This window comes from Argentina silus (genome assembly GCF_951799395.1).
Source record: "Argentina silus genome assembly, chromosome: Y".
Lineage (NCBI taxonomy): Eukaryota > Metazoa > Chordata > Actinopteri > Argentiniformes > Argentinidae > Argentina > Argentina silus.
In genome coordinates this window covers 16519625-16543405 of record NC_139654.1, presented here as the reverse complement: position 1 = coordinate 16543405, position 23781 = coordinate 16519625, and the positions used below count along the sequence as shown (strand labels likewise).

At 43.4% G+C, this 23781-nt stretch overlaps 1 protein-coding gene across 1 annotated transcript in view; it reads left to right on the top strand.

Moving 5' to 3' along the window:
- Positions 1-5200, top strand: part of LOC310824188 (histone-lysine N-methyltransferase 2A-like) — a gene marked incomplete at its 5' end in the record, with an annotated part of 125568 nt that extends 120368 nt beyond the window's left edge. Inside the window, 1 exon segment of the mRNA XM_083696998.1 lies at positions 22-5200. Within this exon segment, the coding sequence (XP_083553124.1) occupies positions 22-297 (276 nt within the window). The 3' untranslated portion in view covers positions 298-5200.
- Positions 5201-23781: the final 18581 nt, after the last annotated feature.

The following is a 23781-nucleotide window of genomic DNA, read 5'->3' as shown; positions in this document are numbered from 1 at the left end:
TCTCCTCTCCTCCCTCTGCAGGGGACTGGCTGTTACATGTTCCGCATCGACGACTACGAGGTGGTGGACGCCACCGTCCATGGCAACGCAGCGCGTTTCATCAACCACTCATGCGAGCCCAACTGCTACTCTCGTGTGGTCAACATGGACGGACAGAAGCACATCGTCATTTTCGCCCTGAGGAAAATCTACCGCGGTGAGGAGCTCACCTACGACTACAAGTTCCCCATCGAGGAACCGGCCAATAAGCTTCCATGCAACTGTGGGGCCAAGAAGTGCCGCATGTCCCTCAACTAGACCCTTCCTCCTCCACATTCTGTTGTGAAGTGCCTCACTCTTCACTGGCCCTCATTGCCTACCTGTTGGCCACCCATGCCCCCTCTAGCGGACAGCAATGCTTCCAGTACTGCCCTCTGCTGTAAGGGTTGGGCAGAGGGAAGCTGTACACAGACAGATATGAGGTTGTGTCGTGATGTACGTTTTGTCTGTTTTTTTTAATCATTGTGCCTCTTACATTGTTTTTGTTTACTTTTGGATGGGGGCGGTTCGAGACTGGGTCAGGTGGTATGAAACAGTAAGGGAGTAGAAAGAGCCTTTCACAGAATTGCAATTTTGAAACGTTCTGTATGACATCACTCTACCCACCTTATTTTTCTAACAATGAAATCCATCAGTTATGTTCATGTGACAGAATACAGAAACAACAACAATAATTGTCACCTAGTTAAGAGTTCCATTTTCCACCAAAGTGCAACTTTGGGATTTGGGAAATGGGATTTTTATGGTGATTGTGGGAAATGCAAGAGGAAGTGATAAGAGTTGAGTCTCTCTGCCTCGCCTGTTCATACATACAGTATCTCTCCAGTCTGTCTGAATGTGCATCTCAGTCTACAGAGGAGCCAGGATACCATAGGCTTCTCCTGGGCTGTTTTAGGAAGCTGTTAGCTGTGTATTTAAGACTGTGATTAGCTCTTCTGCTTGTCCGCAGCAAACTGATGTTTAGGAAGCGCCACTAGAGGGAGCCCTAGTCACAACGAGAATTGTGGTCAACTGTTTTTTTTCTCCAAAGTGTTGTTAATTATGTTGTTATTGATCATGGTAGCCATGTACTTATACTGAGTTCTAGAGATGTAGTCATGTGACGTAACGGGAGGTGATGATTGGATAAAGCCCAGACAGTGTGGGCGGAAACTCTGGTGGACTGACGGCTGAGGGGTGGGAAACTTCTGTTTCTGTGGTTGTTGCTGTAGTAAACGTTATTGGTTAAGCGAAGGTACATGACCAAGGCAGAGCTAATTGATTGGTGTAGTCTTAAACGTAGGTATATGGTAGCAGTGTCTTTTAGAGAGTTGCTTTGAGCAGCATCCCGATCTCCAACAGTGAGAACCAAACTGCATCCCCCCTGAATAGGCTTCCCACACAGCCCCATTTCGATGGCAAAAATGCTCCCCATGGCCTTAGAACTGTTGCTAAGGAATCTGATGGGTTTTTATTTTTTTTATTTGACAGCCTTGTTGCTTTTCTGTCTCTTTTGTTATAGACAGAGGAATATCTGTCAATATATAATATGCTTGGTTTTGAATTGTAAATAATATGTATATTTTTCTATACGAAAGACTAAAAAAAGCACTCGCTAGTGAAGAGCACTTAATGATGGTATTTATATTTTTAAGAAATCGTATTTATTTTGTTGCCATTTTGTAGGAAGTAGAGAGGTTTACAGATACTAATGCTTGTTCTCCGTTGTTATTAGGCTGCCTTTTCAACATTGTTGTCGTCGTTGATTTATTTGTAGCCTGAATGTTTTCTTTGATTCCAAAGACTGACGTCGTTGCTAGTCCCTGCTAAGTGCAGTCCACCAGTGGCTCCATCATCCTCACAAGTCCATCAAGGCCGTGTCCAATGACAGCTAGTCGCAGTCTAGAGAAGTAATGCACTTGAGGAGAGAGTCTAGAGTGCTGATCTTAAACTATAAGGATAGGTGATATCATCTCCTTCATCCAACCTTAAAACCACACCATACAGAGGCACAAGCGAGTCATTCAGACCTGGGTGTCAAGTCAAGACGTGTCCACTTCCAGTTCCATCTTCTCAACCAATGTTCCAGTCTCCCTCACGAGTGAAACATGCAACACACTCTCTAACGGTGAGGAAACAATAGAGCCCAGTTAAGCCCTAAAGACAAAACATTTTTTTTTAAATTATTATTTAACCTTCATTTCTACAGAGGAAACACACTGAGACCAAGGCCTCATACATCATCAATACAACATAGTTAAATACAAAAATCAATACATAATATAAATGATATGAATCAATATATTAGGAGAAACAATCATATCTTTCACCAAGGAGGTCCTCAATTAACACCCTAAATTGCCCAAGCGGCACCAGAACAACCAACTGAATTTGTAGATTGTTCCAGCAGTGAGGAGCACCACAACTAAAAGATTTACCCAATTCGGTGGAGACCTGAGGAACCTCCAGAGTTAACCACCTCTGAGAACCAGTTAGGTCATTGATGTTTTTGAATTTCAATAATGAGGTTAGGTAACCTTGGACTTTATGCAGTAGGGATTTATCCACAAAAAGTCATGAAGAGATCCACTGAACGAGGTCCAGCCAATCTTTTGATAAAGTATGCAAAAGATGAGTATTAAAACTATCACCTGTGATAACGTGAAGGGTGCTATGGTAGATGGCATCCAAAGGTTTAAGAGTTGTGGCTGCTGCACTTCAGTAGATGATATCACCATAATCAAGCACTGGCATGAAGGTTGATTGTGCAATCTGCTTCAACGGTAAAAAAAAAAACAAAAAAAAAAACTAAACATTGATGGTTCCTCTATGGGCCAGCCCTATAGGAAAGTGGTGCCTTCTCTTCATATTGATTGTTATCATGTCCACACAGTACCGGTTCAGATGGTGCTATAGGACACATGTGCTAGGGCAGCTTGTTAGACTAAAGAAAACCCATCAGTAACAGTTGACCACAATTCTCCCAGATCTTCCCTTTGCCTTCTTTATATTGTAATTGTAATTTGTTTTACAACAGTAGATAGATGGATCATTAGACAACAGGCAGGTTTTTTTTTGTTGTGTACCTCCATCTAAGCTCACCAAACCGCTGCTTTTGTACAACTCTTGCTCCAGTTGTCCGTTAGCGAGTGCTTTCAGACCAGTGACTTATTATTTGTCCCTTGTTGATGTTTTTGTTTTGTGTATTTACCTTCTATTATATAAGGCTGTGGTAGAATTTCCCCGCTCCCCTCCTCTGCCCACTCAAGCTGTTATTATTAATATATATGTTATTAATATATATTATTAATATATATATATGATGTTGCCAACAACACATTGGACTTCGACTGTGACAGAGGCACTGAATGAACGGTCATGGGGAAACAACCTGAACTTTATACATCTTTAAAAAACATTTAAAAAAAAATAATACATTGGATATTGGGTACATGTTGAGAAACCCACACAAGCACAGAATACTGTCAGTAAATTCCGCTAGTCTAGGAGTGGTGGCACCCAGCAAAGTGCACTTACTCAGCTATGCTGTGTGTCGCAAGGACCAGGAGGAGCACTCTGGCCCAGGTGTTAGTCAGGCCCCTGGTCTAGCTCTCTCTCTCGCTCTGTCACCTACCCACCCAGGATTCTGCTGCTAGGCCCACAATGAATGTATAACTGACTACACAACTGAATAGTGATGATTATCACGACAATATCAACCACTGTTTTGTTTTCTTAACTACCAACGACAGGAAATACAACCTCAACCAAAGTTGGTTTGGCATTCTAGCTTAGGCTCCACTGATTAACACAGTTTTATTGGTCAGAGTTAGACTACCGGTAAGAAAACAGAACAATGTCTGCATGGCACTGGTAAGTCTCACTCATCCCAAGGGCTGTCTCTCTTATCTCAGACTCACTCCACAGTGACACTCACATGTCAGATGGCTCAATACCTGATGAATAGCAACTTACAGTACTATATATATACATCATTTAGCTGACGCTTTGATCCAAAGGGACTTGAGTGTATACATGTTTCAGTATATATGGTCCCAGCGGGAAACGAAACCCACAACCTAAGCGCTGTTAGCGCCATGCTCTACCAACTGAGCCACAGAGGACCACTAGTAGTTGACAGTGTTTTTGATGGCAGTTATACACTGTTTTATCTAAGACTCCATAGTACCATGCCTCACCAGTGGCCTCTCCTTCACCTGTAATTATTCTATATAGACATGACAATATATACGGAAACATAAATAGTAACTTGTACTAATTCAGTATCTATACAATATTATGGAATGGACAACAAACTTAGTTACAGTAGCAAACAGCAGATTTATTATGGTTTAATAGCAATGTTCAATGTACTCAAATGGTTTCGTGTTACAGTATCAGTTTAGAATAACAACAACTAACAAACTCCTGTCATTTTGTATATTGATATACAGTACCAGTTTTCCTGTGCCTGTGAACGTTCCTTTGACGGGGGGGGGGTGGCGTAGCAGTTATTTAATTTTGGAAAATAACAGTATTTATGTCACGAGAAGTGTAAATGTATAAAGTGGTTGTGAAACTTCTTGAGGTCAGCCATTTTGTTTTTTACTTAAAAACAATCCCACCAAAATGTTGTTTTTCCTTCTCACGTCTCCTCCTCCACCTTTCCTCCTGAGCTACGGTTGTGGATGGTTTTATAGAAAGTGATGCTGATAATGAAAACGTTTTATTTATTTATTTTGTGCATCGGGGTAATCCACCAACCTATCTGAGAGAAGTTGGAGTGGTGTAACTGAATTTGTAATTTTCTAATAGTTCCTTGTGTATAGAACTTGTTATCAGCCTGAAAACAGATGTGGCATATTGGAGAGAGAGGGAGCGGGTGGACTGGGGAAAGGGGGAAGGAAAGTTAAATGGGTCTTTTCTTCTGCCTTGAATATTGAGTACCTTTTGTCTGATAACATGATGATGATATTTTTCCCCTTTGGTGTTCTCTCATGTACCACAGAAATGAAGGAAAGTTAAAACCACAATAGTAAAACCACAAACTACTTAAGGTTGAATGTATAATAAGGAAAAAGATTTGTACATAATTGTAAAAAGAAGAAGTTTCTAATCATGTTTATTTTCTATGCACTTTTTTATTTAAGTGATAGTTTAAATAATAAACATGCCTCCTTTACTCTTTACTTGACTTATTTTTGCTGGGAGGGAACTTCTTGTGTGCTTTGTTACATGCAAGAAGACACATAATGAACAACTATTCCCACAGAGGCAACAGGGTTTGATTCCATTCCATGCATTACCATGAGCCTGTCCTCCGATTTCTGCCTCCCCTGTCTTGGACCCAGACTTAGCCTAGCCTTGGACTAAGCAAATGTGCTAAAAGGTCTAGTCCAGGAGAGGGCTTGATCTGGGTCCAGGAAACCATCCCCTAGTATTAACATGCAGTAGTCAGTGTCGGCCTCCATTTATGAAACCTGTATACATGTTGTTCTGAAACCTGTATACATCTTGTTGTTAGTCTTGCCTCCAGTCATATTGAATTCAGTGAAAATCTAGCCTACAGTTGAGCTTATCTACATCATTTGTCTCAGGGACCGGAAAACTGCATGTTCCTCTCAGATAACACAAGTGATAAATCCTGCTCCTGGAGAGCTGCAGTACTGTAGGCTTTTGTCCCAGCTCAGCACTGATGCACCGGATTCAGCTCATCAAGGTTTTGACCTTGATGAGCTGTATCAGGTATGATAAGCACTAAGCTGGGACAAAAACCAGGACCCACTGCAGCTCTACAGGACCCGGGTTGAGTATCACTGTGTGACTAGCACATACTGTACAAGGAGCCTGTGCTAGTCTACAAATCAGAGGTTGAGAAACACTGCATGCTAGCGGTGTACCAGTGGAGGCTGGTGGCGGTATCATTCCCTATTCCATTCCATGCATTACAATGAGCCCGTCCTCCGATCTCAACTTCCACCAGCCTCCCCTAGGTTGTACATACAGAGCAGACGCCTTTATCCAAAGCGACTTACAACAAATACATTTGTTTAAGTAAGTGAATCATCTATCCAACAGTCATCATAAGACAAAGTAATCAATGCTCAGACCAGGGGCCATTGGCAGTCACATTGGCAGTTTCTTATTTTTTTTTTTTTTTTTTTTTTTATTAGCAGGAAATAAACTTGTAGTGGGGGTGAAGAGGTCTTTAGGAGGGACCATGAAGATGTAGCTTGAAGAGATGGGAAGCTCGTTCCACCAGCGAGGCGCCAGGACAGTGAAAAGCCGTGACCGAGTAGTGCGGCTGCTGCATCCACCTAGAGGCGGCGGTGCCAGGCAGCCAGCCAAGGTGGAAGAGCGGAGTGATCGGGCAGGGGTTTGGGGGTTGACCATTGCTTGCAAGTAGGGAGGGGCTGTTCCCTTTGCCGCCCGGTAGGCAAGCACCAGGGTCTTGAATTTGATGCAAGCTGCTACCGGGAGCCAGTGGAGGGTGCAGAGGAGGGGCGTGACATGGGAGAATTTGGGGAGATTGAACACCAGATGAGCGGCAGTGTTCTGGATGAGCTGCAGAGGCCTGATGGAGGAGGCGGAGAGTCCGGCCAAGAGTGCATTGCAGTAGTCAAAGCGAGAGATTACAAGTGTTTGGACCAAAAGTTGTGCTGCTTCTCTGGTGAGGAATGGACGTATCCTTCTGATGTTGTAGAGGAAGAATCTACTGGAGCGTGCTGTCGCTGTGATGTTCGCCACGCAGGATAAGTGGTTGTCAAGGATCACCCCATGGTTCTTGGCTATATGGGAGGAGGTCACAGTAGAGTTCTCTACTGTGATGGAGAAGTCTTGGAGAGGGCAGGCTAGAGAGAATATAGTCAAAAGGTGATGACGTCACATGAATTTAATCATCAAAAATAATACTTGAAAATTATAAGTCCCGCCCCTTTGGGGTGATGGGGTTTGTGTTGATGATTGTGCAATGAGATGTAGGTGAGAGGTCTCTTATAACTCCCGCCCGTTTGGGGTGATGGGGTTTGTGTTGATGGTTGTGCAATGAGATGTAGGTGAGAGGTCAAGGTGTTCTGCTCTTTGTGAAATTAGAAATTAACCAGGGGCCCTGAGAGCTGGTCACAACGGATCAAAGACTTGATCAGCTGCATCAGAACTGAACTGGCTGAACCCCAAGCAAGGGCTAGTGATGACTATGTGTCGTGATGACTTCATGCCGCATACATACATCTATGTCAAAATTGCATATGTGGCTTAAAATAAAGGCTCAATACAGAGGGTTAAAATGTGCAATTAAAAAAAAAAAAGGCCATTAAAAAATGGTTAGGCTGCTACTCTAGGGGTAGTAATGTGTTCAATAATGAAGGGTTAGGGTTAATAAAATGGGGAATTAAAAAATGGTTCAATTTTTAAAAATGTTTAGTTTCAAACGTGGGTCTGACCCGTGTCGCGGACGTGTCACTGATAAGATCACGTGTTTCCCGGGCAAAAAGGTGTATATATATGACCCTGTGTGAGATCTGTAGTAGTTGTGGCTATATGACAGTGTCTAAAATGGCGTCTACAAGGATGGTGTGGGAATTGGACGACGGTCGTGTAGTGCGTGTAGAGTTTGCATCTGTAGGTGCATTCCCCTATGTGGACATATGCACTTTCGAAAAAGAATCTGAGAATCTTCTGAGAATCTATTCATCAGAATTCGAAAGATTGAAGGGTCACATCCTGGAATTCATTCGCTACATGCATTCTGTGCACGACAACCAAAATGTGACCCTGAAGGGTATGAAACCCTCTATCCAGATGAACGTGGATCCCCGAGTACCGAGCCGTTCCCTGCAGGAAGCTTTTCTTGTTGACTGTTCAAGATCTCACATATGGCTGTTGGTGCGATTCCAGACAGAGTCTTCTGAAAGACCAAAGACGGTGATGGAGAAAGAGCGCTACTGTCCTATTAAACTGGCATTCAGAGTGGCAGACTTCTCAAAGTTGACAAATCTCTTGAAAGCTATCACCGAGTTTTTCAATCAGGAAAGTCAGACACTGAGACTCATCCAGCTGGCAAAACGTCTGAACACGTGTTCTGGTAAACGGATCTCAGGTCCGTCCAGGCGTTTAACCCCTAGATCTCTGTCTGACTCTGAGCCATCCAAACGTAATCTTTTTCCAATCTTTTCAATGCTTGAAACAGACGGTGTTGAATCATAGTAAATCATGCTAGACACCTCTACTACCAAGGCCTACTAGACACGCCTACTAGACACAACCCCTTCCCCGCCCCCTCACCTTCAATCTATATAAGAAGTTTGGAAAAACGAGTTTGTGCGACATTACTTATTACTTCAACATGGCTGATTTTTTCACAGTCAACGATTTGCCTTCCTCAAGTGAAGACGAAGGCTACTCTACAGTTGGGGAATGTAAACCCCTAGAATCTCAAGATGAAGAGTCTAAGCTTCTCAGCTATCTTCCGAGCCTTTCTCAGGAATCTGGCGGCTACGATGATTTGTATAAACCGGTTCTTGAAGACTACCGGAATGCCCAGACGGACGACCTCACAAGGTGGAAAGCCCTAGAGCATCAGAGCGATTCCGAGGAGCCTATTAGCCCTGTCACCTACTCACCCGTCTCGCCCGACAGCGACGTGTCAAATACTCTGTTCGAGCCTCTTGAATTCCCCGTCAGAAGATATAGGCCGTATACCGGCAAGCCAACATCCGACAAAGCACCCGGTATTTTGATTTAGATTTTGCTGCCCCCGTGGCTGAAGATCGTTCTGTCCTCAACGTCTATCCAACACCTCCGACTTCGCCACGCCTGCAAGTAGCGGGATCCGCTGGGGTTCAGAACGAACCCGGTGCGGAAGCTAGCATCACTGCTCAGGGGACCCCTCAGAACCCTCCCTTGAATGATCCGATGGTTGTAGAGGTTAAAGAAATTCTAGAGAACCGGCTTCAATCTCAGCGTCGGGGTGGTGATGTTTTTCTGGACACAGTGAAGGCCGGCGTTGCCATTGTGTTAACATTGGTGATAGATGATCAGATAAAAAACGAATGTTATGGGTGTAAAACCGGTCATCCAAGCCAACGTCGACATGCTTGTCTGTACCCTCTAGAGAGTGATTACTTTTACAGCAACTTTGAGGCGCTGATGACCGCCCTGTGGACGTGGAAATTTCTCCCGACTCTTATGGTTGCTCTGGAGACGGTTGGATTAGGGGGGACAGCAACCGGCCGTGTTCAAGGAGCAGCCGAGGCCTTTCTATACGGTCTGAAGTATGAAGAAAACATCCAGGGGAAACTTAAAGAAATCGTTGATGCGTATGTGGGGGTTAACAAGGACCGGGATCAGATGATAGATGAACTCGTATCCTACTGGAAGAGTGTTGAAATAGTTCACACCCTCTTTTGAACTAGTCTAAACTGATCAAAAATGGGGAATGCTTTCAGACTATTCTTTAACTTTTTAAATTCCACTTCAGGTCATCCTGGGACCAGCTCTCTTGTAAAACGGGCTATTGCTAATCGTGTTAATGATGAATCTTTATTTCAAACATGTAGCGATGTTGACATTGAACAAGTTGTCCGTTTTGAGAGGTCATTGGAAATTGTGAGAGATTGTGTGTCTTTTAACTGTTGGAAGGAATTGGTGTATATTGGTTCAAATGCATCTGATGCGGAGAAATTTGAAAAAACATTAGATGGAATTATTAGAGAAGTGTCTAGGCATAACTTCAAATTTAGTCATCTCATGGTGTTGTATACCTATATAATTGATGTAGCAGCATATCGCTTTAAGAATGGTCTACCATTTGATGTTGATAGGGCCCTAAATGCCTTACACACTTCTGTGGGGTTGTATTAAAAACATGTATTAATCATTCAAATGTAATGACATGTAGTCAATAAATAATTATGCAAAATCGTCATTGTACTCAGATCTTGCATGCTTACTAGTCAAAAAAGTCTGAGCGTGTAATGAAGAGAATATATTATGACCCTGCACACCCGGGATCATTTGGAGGGGTAGAAAAACTTCAAAAAGCCGTCGAAGAGCAGACGGCTGAAAAAGTTAGCCCTGATCAAGTACGAGAATGGCTGTCTGGTCAGGAGGCGTATACCTTACACAAAACGGCTAGAAAAACCTATGCTAGAAATCGTGTTTTTGCGCCACGTCCTATGTATCAATTTCAAGCGGATCTTTGCGATATGAGTGCACTGTCTAAAGACAATGATAACTTTAAATTTCTGCTTACAGTAATAGATGTATTTTCAAAAAAAGCTTATGCACGCTCTTTAAAAAACAAGACGGCCGTCGTAGTTGCAGAGGCCTTTGCTGCAGCCTTAGAGGAGAGCGGTATACCTGTTAAAATTCAAACAGATGCAGGAAAATAATTTTTTAACCGTATCTTTGAAAAACTAATGAAGAAACATAATATTCAACACTTTGCAACGGGTAGTGATTTGAAGGCGTCAGTCGTGGAACGTTTTAACCGTACGCTGAAGACGAAGATGTGGAGGTTTTTCACTGCTAAGAACACCCGCAGATATATTGATGTGATTCCGGATTTGCTTGATAGCTATAATAATAGTTATCATAGCAGTATCAAAATGAAACCTGTTGAGGTAACACCCTCCAATAGCATGCACGTCTTTGAGAATTTATACGGGACTTTACCTCTGAACAGTAAGCCCCCTGTGTTTAAATTCAAAGAGGGTGACATTGTGCGGATTTCCAAATACAGGGGGATATTCGATAAAATGTACGAACAATCATTCACTGATGAATACTTTATAGTTAACGAATGTATCCTTAGACTCCCGACCGTTTATAAATTAACGGATATAAAAGGTGAAATTCTTACTGGCACATTCTATGAGGCAGAACTGCAGAAAGTGAGAATCACCCCTGACACGGTCTTTCGGGTAGAAAGGATTTTAGACAAGAAAATTCAAAATGGACGGAAGATGGTTTTAATCCACTGGCAAGGTTGGCCTAGTCAGTTTGACTCATGGCTGCCTGCTAAAGAGGTCATAGAGCTTGGGAAGAAGAAAAACAAGAAGAAGCCAAACTAGAAGAAGCAAGGATGGAGGAGCGAGAATCTTTCTATGTGACGCTCCCTTCAAATGCATGTCACAACGTTTACCCTAGCAATAACAGTTCAAATTATACGATAACGCTGTCTCAGCCTATAGAGTTACATGGACCTTATGAGGTGGCGTTAGCAGAGATAATGTACTGTCATACATGGAATAATATTATAAGTTTAGAAGATACCTATGACCTGAAAGACCATTCGAGACCGCGGGACCCTCCAATCTACCAGAAAATCCCTACAGGCTATTATGACAGTGTCGATGCGATAGTGAAGGAGATAAATGCCATATTTAAGAAACAAAAAACAGATCTACTTTTATATTACAGTTCTATACATAAAAGAATTTCTGTATTAGGACCTGATAAATATTCTCTCAGGTTCAAGGCTCCACTAGCCTACATGCTAGGATTTGAGCCTGACGAATGGACACGATCGGGTGGAAATTCCAGGAGTAAATATCCCAGCGATATTAATGCAGGGCAGTATAATTTTTTCGTCTATACAAATATCGTGGAAGCACAGCATGTTGGAGACTATGTTGTTCCCCTTCTAAGAATCGTTAAAAAAGAAGGATCTTACGGTGATGTAATCACTCTCTCCTATAGCAAGCTATACTACGTTCCTGTTAATAAACAGCGCATACAGGATATACAGATTGAGCTAAAAACGGATTTAAACAAGCCGATTCGATTCACATACGGGAAGACAATTTGCAAGCTGCACTTTAAACCAAAGTCTCTCATCTGAATCTATAGAACAAAGCAAAAACAGCCGCAAAAAAATAAATAAATAATAAAGAATGGATTCACAAAGATTTGTGAATTATTACGTAAACCAAACAGGTCGTGGCAGTCTAAGTGGGTTTGTAGGTGCTCCTGTGCAATATGGCCGAGGGTTAGGGTCTATCTTAAGTCGGGCGTTCAGATTTGTCCTACCGTTTCTTAAGCGAGGGGCAAATATTGTTAAACCACATTTGAAAACAGCAGCGAAGGGGATAGCATCAGACGTTGTGGGGGCCGTAACCAGTCATATCGCCAATCGAGCCAGCCAGTCTCAGGAAGGATCAGGAATAGGACGCCTTGCCAGAGGAAGAAGAAAAAAAAGATCTGTGGCATTGTTAGAGCATCGCACCTCTAAGAAACGCATGTCAAAAAAACCCAGAAAGGCTAAAAGACTAAGTGACGGACATATATTCTAAAAATAATAAGAAGAAGAAGAAGAAGAATGTCTCTTGTACATCATCTCTCAGCTGAGTGCACCAAATCGGAACTTGACCTTTTTGCACCGCCCATGACCCAATTGTCTATAGAACAAAGCAGTTATGTGGAGATCCATCCTCTAAACTCTATTGTGGATCAAGAGGTTCTGGATTTTCAGATATCCGGAAGTGGAAGTGCCTATCTAGATCTAAACTCAACATTGCTCTATCTACGACTCAAGATTACCAAGGCAGATGGAACAGATCTTGCAGGCGCTGATAATTGTGGAATAATACAATACCCATTAAATACTATATTCTCACAGGTAGATGTCAGTCTGAATGATGTTCTCATTAGCTCATCGTCCGCAACACATCCTTACAGATCTATTATTGAAACTCTGCTCAACCTTTCAAAAGAAACCTTGGAGAGCCAGTTTTCAGCAGGGCTCTGGTACAAAGATGAAGGTGCAGATTTGGATTCTGTATCTATTGCGGCTGATGGTCCTAACACAGGGCTTGTTAAGCGCGCGAGCTTCTGTCGAGGTTCACGCGCATTCGAACTAATGGGACCTCTACACAGTGACATATTCTTCTCCGAAAGACTCTTGTTAAACAATGTGGATGTCCGTTTGAAACTGGTGAAAGCCAAAAGTGCTTTTACACTGGTGTCAGCTGCTGACCAGGAGTATGCATTAAAAATCCTATCTGCAAGTATTTTTGCGAAAAAAGTACAGGTTTCACCCGATGTCATGTTAGGACATTCGGCTGCTCTGATGAAATCCAATGCGTTATACCCTATAAGCCGGGTAGTCGTTAAGAATTATACAATCCCTAGAGGCTCACGGGTGTGCGCGCAAGACAATTTATATTTAGGGAGGCTCCCTAAATATATAGTAGCGGGATTAGTTGATCATCGAGCTTTCGTTGGAGCAAGGGAAAAGAACCCGTTCAGATTCCAGCACTTGGATCTTGAATATCTCAGTCTCAGTGTAAATTCACGCTTTATCCCCGCAAAACCCTACCAACCCCACTTTGATACACATCAGAGTGTTCGAGAATTTTACAACTTATATGTGGGTACAAACCGACATATCAGAGACTCTCCGCTCTGCATTAACCGTGACAACTTTGAAAACGGTTACTCATTGTTCCTGTTCAATTTGTCGAGGGATGATGAATTAGACAGCGAGGCTCTCTCACCCTCGGTGCATGGCACCTGTCGTCTGGATTTAAGATTCACAGTAGCCCTGCCTCAGACTATGACCCTGATAGTGTATGCCTGCTATGACAGTGTCATAGAGATAAACTCAAAGCGTCAAGTCCTGATCGACTATTAAAAAAAGTGGAAACCTTTAAACCTGAAAAAGGATGGATAATCATCAGCTGGAGTCTATATTAAAGCCAATTTTAGGTGATGCTTTTGCAGGTGTTTGGCCTAGTGATTTACTACCCTCCAAGATAGATAGACGACCGAGCTATCTAGTCGTTAACACGCACGATCAGAACAGAGAAGGCGAACATTGGGTGGGTATGATTATTGAAGCTGAACCTGACAAGGCAACATTTATTGATTCATATGCAAATCCTCCAGATCACAGATTCTACCCTGAAGCGTTTATGCGTTTTCTATCAAGGAATGCTCATGAAATACGCTATAACAAACAGAAGGTTCAAGATGATTATTCAACGACTTGTGGAGCCCATGTAGTATTCTTCCTCTGTCAACGATTTAAAGGACTCTCCTTTCAAGAAACAATGCGATTGTATTCTGATCATTTAAAAAAGAATGATGTTATGGTCAGCAAGTTTGTCAAGAAATATGCTAAATGTATTTCACGGGTGAAGACTGTTAAAATGTATAATCAGAATGCCTGCTCTTTAAAACTGTTTAAAGAGTGTTATAATTGTCATGAATGAATACTCTTTCGGTCATATATTAATTTCAATAAATCATTTTATTGATTAAAACATCATACAGTCTGCTTGAATTCATTTTTTTCGATTGAAATCTAGCCATCTAGGATGGATGGGTGTAGAGAGCTGCCATTCGGTGGGCGTTGACCATTCAGAGTCTGCTGATGTAGCCATCTGTAATATATCCTTAGGTGTTTTAGAAGGGGTCCTGGCGTAAGACATGTCTAATAATAATGATGTTGACAATGGAGATTTTTTTTTTTTTTCTCCACGGTTTCTCTTGCTGTGACGTATCTGAGGAATTGATTCACTCGAGGTTTTGGAGGGTTTAAGCCGTAATTGCTGGCGAGCCAGTGTGTTCGTAACCGTTGTGATTGGAATATTTAATTCAGAAATTGTATTTAAAAATACATCCCATCCGCGTGGTAGAGTTCCGGAATGGAACCGACGGTTTGATAGCGTCTTCATCAAATCGAAAATATGAGATCCTTTAATAGGGGTATCCTGGACAATTATCTCGCCTGAACGATTCCATCTTAGAAGGTTTGATTGACGAAGCTTCTGCAGAATGTAGGCGCCATTTTTTCGATTGCGAGAACCTATATTCTCCAAAATCTCACCCTCCAGGTTGTCAGAAGCTTCTTCCTCCTCTCCCACTCTTATGTAGCCTTCATCAGCTTCACCTGATTTCTCAGAGGGCTTGTCGATTTCGCGTTCTAGAGTCTCCCCCTTGCGATGTAAGGTTAGATATTTATCGAGTAAATCATTGAACTGCTTGGCTTTAGTATGCGAGTCAACACTTGTCTGTTTCAGAACTCGTTCCATATTTTTTTGCAAGACATGTTGGGCTCGCTCACCAATGCTCTGTGAACTCTTTTGGGTTAAATTATCCAGCTGTTGTGGAGAAATCATGTACATTTTATTAAACGCAGCCATAACCAGAGTGTCTATGGCTATCTCTGACGAGAGAACAGTGTAAACTTTAGCACGGATGGAGATTCAGTGAGGAGGCAGACGTGTTGCAAAAACCCTTTGTGGGGCATTTTATTGGTACCAAAAACTCAACAAACTTCCAATGGCCACACTTAAATACCCTCCCAGGTGACATGATTAACACAGGACAAACTAAGTAAGAGGGGAGCTTCACAATGTACACAAACCAAATTACATAATCTAACATCTATTTTTATAACATTCACACACATCCAAGTATCACAGGCACATAAAAACAAACAATCACTATTAGGCTATAGTAAATGCAAAGGACACAGAATATTCTCCAGCCACCAATACCATTCCCCCCCTTCAATTAACAATGGGAGCTTCCAGAACTATATAGGCTGTCCCTGTGGCTTGAGGACTCCTTTTGCCGGTGAACCAGGAACTGCAATCACAACCAGGTGAGTATATACACAAATTCTACCTTTCATTCATCTCCCATATACAATGTAAAATATAGAATACCAATGTTTCACAATAACTCAAATGTCATTTATAGTTAATGTTATTTACAGCTATCAATACCAATGTGTTAGTAGCGTACTAATACCTTTTATTCTTTGCAGAACCGCACCTCATGACTGCCCAACAACCGCAAACCCATGAGTCCTCCCCTGCGTTGCACAAGCACCTAAACACCACATATACCCCTGCACACAAACACACCCATACACTCCCAACCCGTGATGGACTGATCTCCATCACACTTCCTCCCCCTTCTCCCAAAGTTCATAAAGGCCAAGCCCTGAAGCCTCTATAAACTTCCCTCTGGAAGGCGGGAAAGACAGTCCGCCACTTGGTTAGACTTTCCTGGTCTGTACTTGACTGTGAAGTCATAGGGTTGCAGTGACAGGTACCACCCAGCAATCCTCATGTTGGCATCACGCATCTTCTGGAGCCACTGCAATGCCCTGTGATCAGTCTCAAGAATAAAGGGTCTTCCTAACAAATAGTATCTTAAGGACTCAACTGCCCACTTCATTGCAAGGCACTCCTTCTCGATAATAGAGTACCTGGTCTCTCTGGGCAGTAGTTTCCGACTCAGGAACACCACCGGCCTCTGTTCCCCGTCCACTTCCTGTAGCAACACTGCCCCCAAGCCTACCCCCGATGCATCCGTCTGAAGAGAGAAAGGTTTGGAAAAGTCAGGGCTGTAGAGGACTGAAGTGTCCCCTATGGCCCTTTTCAGCTTATTGAAGGACTTCTCACAGTCCTCTGTCCATCTCACTCTGTTAGGGGCAGAATCCTTCACAAGATCAGATAGCACCACCGAAATGTCAGCAAACTTTGGAATGAACTTCCTGTACCACCCCACTAAACCCAAGAAAGACTTTACCTTCCTCTTGGTTGTGGGTACTGGGAATGTGTGGATGGCCTCCACCTTTCCCACCTGTGGCCTTATGACCCCATCTCCAATCCTGAAACCCAAGTACTGCACCTCCTTGTGGGCAAAAGCACACTTCCCGGGATTGATGGTCAGCCCAGAGGCTTTAATACGCTGTAACACCCAGCGGACATGTGCTACATGGTCCCCCCAGGAGCCACTGAATATGACAACGTCATCCAGATATGCTGCCGAGTAGTCAGAGCCCCCTCTCAAAACATGGTCCATTAGTCTCTGAAATGTGGCTGGCGCCCCATGTAGGCCAAATGGCATCACTGTGAAGTGAAACAATCCCAAGGGTGTCTTGAAGGCTGTGAGCTCTCTGGAGTCTGGAGCCAAAGGCACCTGCCAATATCCTTTACTCAGATCCAGAGTGGTGATGTACTTAGCTCCTCCCACTCTCTCCAACAGGTCATCCACCCGGGGCATTGGATAGGGGTCAAACTTGGAAACTGCATTCACAGTCCTCAGGTCTATACAAAATCTCAGTGTAGCATCTTTCTTTGGAACCAGCACTACAGGGCTGCTCCACTCACTGCTTGAATGTTCAATCACCCCCATCTCTAACATCACCTCCAGTTCCTGTTTCAGTGCAGGAAGCAGCCTCTCTGGGATCCGGTAACTCTTCTGTCGGAATGGAGTGTTCTCCTTGAGGTAGATTCTGTGCTGAACGACGCTTGTGAGTCCAGGTTTCACTTGGAACAGCTCCGGGTCCATTAGATGCATCAGGTCCTGTTTCTGAACAGATGACAAATGAGATAAGTCCACCAGTTCTTGTTCTGACTGGACAGGAAAAAACATCTCTGGGACCTCTTCGTCCCCACTTACTGCTCTGACCAACAAACACTCCTTCACAGGGTCTTGTCTGGCATGAAACTCTTTCAACAAGTTGACATGGAAGGTTTGATACTTCTTACCTCGGTCAGGCATGAACAGTTCATAGGTCACTTCTCCCACCTTCCTTGTGATTTCATAGGGCCCATGCCACTTCGTCAGCAGCTTGCTCTCACTGGTGGGGAGGAGAAGTAGCACCTGCTGGCCTGGCTTCAAGTCCCTTGTTCTGGCCTTCTTGTCATACCAGCTCTTTTGAGTCTCTTGTGCCCCCTTCAGATTCTCCTGTGCCAGAGCCGTCATCTTCTCCAACCTCTCTCTCATCTTGACCACATAAGCCACCACGTTGTCTCCGCCAGCTTTTGGGCCCTCCCAGTGCTCCTTCAGGAGATCCAATGGACCTCTCACCTCATGGCCATACAGTAGTTCAAACGGTGAGAAACCCGTCGAGGCTTGAGGTACTTCCCGATAAGCAAACAGGAGGTAGGGCAGCCACTGGTCCCAGTCAGAGCCTGTCTGGGTCACAAACTTACGAAGCATATTTTTCAAAGTCTGGTTAAACCGTTCAACCAGACCGTCTGTCTGGGGGTGGTAAGGAGTAGTCTTAATGCCCTTAATACCCAACAACTGATACACATGTTTTAATAGCCTAGACAGGAAATTTGAACCCTGATCTGTGAGCACTTCCTTAGCCACTCCTACCCTTGAAAATAGCTGGAGTAGTGCATTGGCAACCTGTCTGGACTTGACATTCCTCAGTGGGAAAGCTTCTGGGTACCTTGTAGCATAATCTACCATTACAAGAATGAAGCGATTGCCTGATGAGCTTCTTTCTAGGGGCCCCACTACATCCATCCCTATCCTCTCAAACAGAGTTCCAATGATAGGTAAGGAATGCATGTTTGCCCTGGCCACCCCTTTGCCTGAAGTAAGCTGACAATCTGCACATGTTTTACAAAACTCCTTCACTTGTACATTCATGCCTGGCCAAACAAAACGTCTCCTAATTCTGGCCAGCGTCTTGTTGAACCCCAAGTGACCTGCCCACGGAACTGAATGGCCTAGCGACATAACGGTGTGCCTAAGGGCTTCGGGTATTACCAACGCCTCAATCTTGCCCTTCCTCTGGTAGAGAATACCTCCCTTCAGGCTGTACCAAGCCTCCTCTAGGGTGCTTGCCTGCCCTTGCTTCACTCCATCCTTTTCTGATACCTTCCCAAGCCATGACCGTAATGTAGGGTCCTTCTCCTGCCACTGACCTATGTCTGCTGGAATATGCACATCAATGGGGGGGGAAGGATCTGGGGGCTGCTTGTCGACTGGCTCCTGACTACCTAGGAACTTGTCCCTACGCCTCTGACTCCTTGACTTGGCCTCCCTCACTGGACTGGGTGCCCACTCCACCCCATCGAAAGGCAACTCCTTAAACTCCTCAGCTACCCTCTGTGCCCGTGTAGTTACCATGTTACAAATTTTAGGCTGCTCAAACAGGTCCACCAAGGTAGGAATGTCCTGGCCTAGGATTACAGGATAGGGTAGACTCGGCGCTAACGCTACTGGGAGGAAAAAAGTTTGGCCGCCAACCGTTAGATAGACCTCTGCAGTGGGGTAGACCTTCTCATCACCATGAATACAGCATACCCTTACTCTGTGTTGATCTCTCCACTCAGCCCTGGGCACTAGGTTCGCAAGCATTACTGTCTGTGTACTTCCTGTATCTATTAAAGCCTCCTTACGTCGTCCATTAACAAGGACCGATGTGAGACGACGAGGATCCCGTGTAGCATACTCTGATCTGCCCGGTCTAGGCACTGAACATAAAAGTATCTGCTGGCCTCGTCTAGCTGGACAGGCGGGTTTAATGTGCCCCCACTCTCCACAGTAAAAGCATCTAACCTCTGGATTGACATGCCTACCATCAGGCATCCTGGTTAGACTGTGACTACCAGACATTAACCCTACTGTTTAAGGCAGAGCTACCTTGGGCAAGACCATAATTCCCGTCACCCCCAGCAGACTTACCCCTGGCCTGGTATTTGTGGTCCCGGCCGAAGTCAGCATGTCGACTTCCTCTCCTGGCAGATATGAACACCTCAGCAAGGCGTGCTGCCTCCTCTGCACTTCCCGGGTCATGTTCTTTGATCCACACCTCCACCTCAGGGTTGACCATCCTCAGGAACTGTTCTAGTATCATCGCCTCAGATATGTCTGTCACGGAGCAGCATTCTGGCTTAACCCACTTTGTAAAGTTTTCTTTGAGTCTTACATACAGTTCTTGTGGGGTTTCACCTTGCTGGATGTCCAGGGCCCGAAACCGTTGACGATATGTGTCTGCTGTAATTTCGTACTTAGCTAAGATAGCTCCCTTGACCTTTGCATAATCTTCCGTATACTCATAATCCATAGACACATAAGCACTCCTTGCCTTCCCTGTGAGCAACGGGATTAGTCGAATAGCCCAGTCCTCTTTAGGCCACCGGCAGGCTCTAGCCATTCTCTCGAAAGTGGTGAGAAAATGCTCAATATCGTCCTCAGGAGCAAGGGCCTGGAGTTTGGGCTCTCTGAAGGTCTGTGGCGTCCCCCTTTCTGGTTCCTCCTCTAGCCCCTCCTCCAGGTCATCCTCTCCGTCCATCCTGACCTGGAGTTGCTGGAGTTGATGCTGTATCTCCTGCCATCTTGTCTCTTGGTGAGCCCTCTCTCTCTCCGCTTTGCCGTCCCTCTCCTTCTGGGCATGGATGAGGTTTTTAACACACTCCGTTAGCTCTGCCACTGCAGTCTTAGAGCCCTCCTGCATCATATCCTCCTGACAATCAGGAGGGTTTGTCTTGTCTTCCGTTCTTCCTCTTGTTGGCATTCTGCCTCCTCACCTAGCGTGGCCCACTTCTTCACACCATATGTAAACTTTAGCACGGATGGAGATTCAGTGAGGAGGCAGACGTGTTGCAAAAACCCTTTGTGGGGCATTTTATTGGTACCAAAAACTCAACAAACTTCCAATGGCCACACTTAAATACCCTCCCAGGTGACATGATTAACACAGGACAAACTAAGTAAGAGGGGAGCTTCACAATGTACACAAACCAAATTACATAATCTAACATCTATTTTTATAACATTCACACACATCCAAGTATCACAGGCACATAAAAACAAACAATCACTATTAGGCTATAGTAAATGCAAAGGACACAGAATATTCTCCAGCCACCAATACCATTCCCCCCCTTCAATTAACAATGGGAGCTTCCAGAACTATATAGGCTGTCCCTGTGGCTTGAGGACTCCTTTTGCCGGTGAACCAGGAACTGCAATCACAACCAGGTGAGTATATACACAAATTCTACCTTTCATTCATCTCCCATATACAATGTAAAATATAGAATACCAATGTTTCACAATAACTCAAATGTCATTTATAGTTAATGTTATTTACAGCTATCAATACCAATGTGTTAGTAGCGTACTAATACCTTTTATTCTTTGCAGAACCGCACCTCATGACTGCCCAACAACCGCAAACCCATGAGTCCTCCCCTGCGTTGCACAAGCACCTAAACACCACATATACCCCTGCACACAAACACACCCATACACTCCCAACCCGTGATGGACTGATCTCCATCACAAACAGACTAGTTATAAACGGAATTGCAGTGGCTAATAATGGTAGCAGGAAGCCCCCAGATTGCGTCAGCACTTTCCGCTTGTGCTTAAATCCAGTTTTACGCTCGGCAAAAAGCTTGATAAATTTTTTCTGTTTTTTTAATTTAGTGAACTGGTCAGGTGTGAGAGGGATGTTTCCCTTCAATATGTTTAATGCAATCTCACACAGTGCGAGTATGAGATCTTCCGAGCCCCGACATAGAAAGCTTCTTCTCTCCTTGGGTTTTAGAGCGAGCAAAGCTTTTCAAATGGGAAGGTTTCTTTTTATCCGTTGAGACATTGTTTATTTATTTATTTAAAAAGTCTCTTGTCACTTTCTAGGTTGATAGACCGTCGGCCACTCTCCTGGAAGTATCCCGCTTCTTAGTCTTAAGGCTTCTGGGCAATTAGGACGTAGGTCAACGATTAAATATGTATACGGTTCCCTTGTAGCATCTTCATAACTTTCTAAAAAGAATTTTTTCAGGCCGGGATACATTTGTTGAGCTAAAACCCGGATCTGCATTTTATCACGCGGTGATTTAAACAGCACCATGTAATTAGTGTTTAAACTAATCGTGCGCGAATGTTTCCCTTGATTAAACAAATTCTGAAGCAGATAAAATACGCTACATTTTTTATGATGTCGATATTCTGTGAACGCTTTCATTAATTCATCATGATTGCCTCCCACATCCATGGAATCATCTACTACTAAAAGATTGTGCTGGTTCCGAGGGAAAAGATTTTCATCATTAAAGTTTGCGGGAATACCTTCTATGAATTCGATATTGACATTTTGACTGAGTTCGTCATACAATGGCTGGTATGAAGAGTATGCCCAGATTATACGAGCCGGAACTTTTGAAAATGTACTCTCCATGTTTTCAAGTAATTGTTTTACAAAAAAAGTTTTACCTGAGCCACTAGGCCCCACTATTAGCATGCTACATGGCATTTGGAATGCCAGGTCGGCTGTCACCTCCATTCTCAAGGCTGAGTTATAGCAGACTAACAGCATGGTTAACTGTGAACCCTGATTTTATCCAGCCTGGAATATGTAAAAATGATGAGGCGGGGTGACGTATGAATAAGAATTTAATGAGATATACATTTTTCAATTTCAATAAAACACCATTAGGATACATCGTAGAATACATTGTAGAATACATTTTTCAAATACAATAAAACACCATTAGGATACATTGTAGAATACATTTTTCAAATACAATAAAACACCATTAGGATACATTGTAGAATACATTTTTTCAAATAATGTTCCTACACAACTATAGAAAACACCCGGTAATATTGTGAACACAGTCTATTGTGAACCTAGGTAATAACAGGTGATAACAGGTAATAACAACTCAGTAACCAAACGGCAGTGTTCTACCTGAGGGGAGAAGGCGTCTCTTATCAAAAACAACTGAAAAGTTGATCACTTGTTGTTTATTAGTGAGCGAAAAAGCTTTGATATCACGTTTAATTCTATTGTAACGGGCAGGGATCTCGCGTCGCGTGTTAGGATCTATAATATAGGCTTCTACCAGATCAGTCAAATTATTAAAGTTAAGTTTTTTACAATTTTCATAATTCTGGATAAAACCTTTGACTTTCAAACACACCTTTCCTTGCTGGGTGAGAAAGCCGTAGGATTTTGGCCCCGCTGCTGTCCACGCACAAATATAATCATCAGCCGCTAATTCCGATGTCAAATCACCTAAATAATTGCCTGTCGGAGGGGTATAAAGATCCTCGGGGGTAGAGAGGTAAACGATTGAGTCGGTGTCATAGTATAGGACTCGCTCTTGCAATAAATGTAACTGTTTGTATAATACACCTCTCGCATATGCGGTCGTAAACGCAGCTAAAAAAATATTTGATTCGCCGGGGGGTAAGACACACCTGGAATTATGACGCCATTGAATGATTGCAACATCATTATTTATGAAATGGAACTGGCTTATATCATACTTACTGCTAAAGAGGTACTGAAAAAACTCTTTGGGTTCTTTCACGATGGAGGTTGTAAGTTGATTAGATCTTTGAGCCATTTTTCCCCAGAGGGAATTCAGTAAAAGTTTTGCGATCTGCCCCTTGGCTGCGTTGTACTCAATTTTATGAGGGTCAAGTTGGATACCTTGGTTCTCTATATAATCGTTTATGTAAGCCTGTTTACTAACCTCGTCTGTAACCTCATAAGGATACCCAGAGGCCTCCTGCTTCTGCTTAAGGAATGTGTAGATGTAATCTTTAAACAATTTATCGGATCTCTGTTCAAATTGCCAGACCTCATAAATTTCAGCTATAATGTAGCCTCTTTTTTGGGCTTCTATTAACTCAATACTAACCCATACACCTTGAAGCGCTCTCTCTTCCTGTGAGTGCATGCACGCCGTTGCTTGATTATTCTCAATCCCACATGTTCGACAGAGTGTAAAAAGCAGTTTACCTTCGTCATTTTTCATAGGTAGCACAGGGAAAAACAAACGCCTCAGCGGGTGAACTTTAGCATGTATGAAGCCAAAGTAATTTTCAACCGGTTTAAAATCTTTTCTGATTATCACCGGGTGGCCAATTGGATATTCAAACTCTGCATTACAGTACGGATATAAACTGGTAAAATCGACATATTGAACGGTCTGACCCTGTTCAACAATATGCCTTAAGCATATGGCCTCTGTTCTTCCTCCG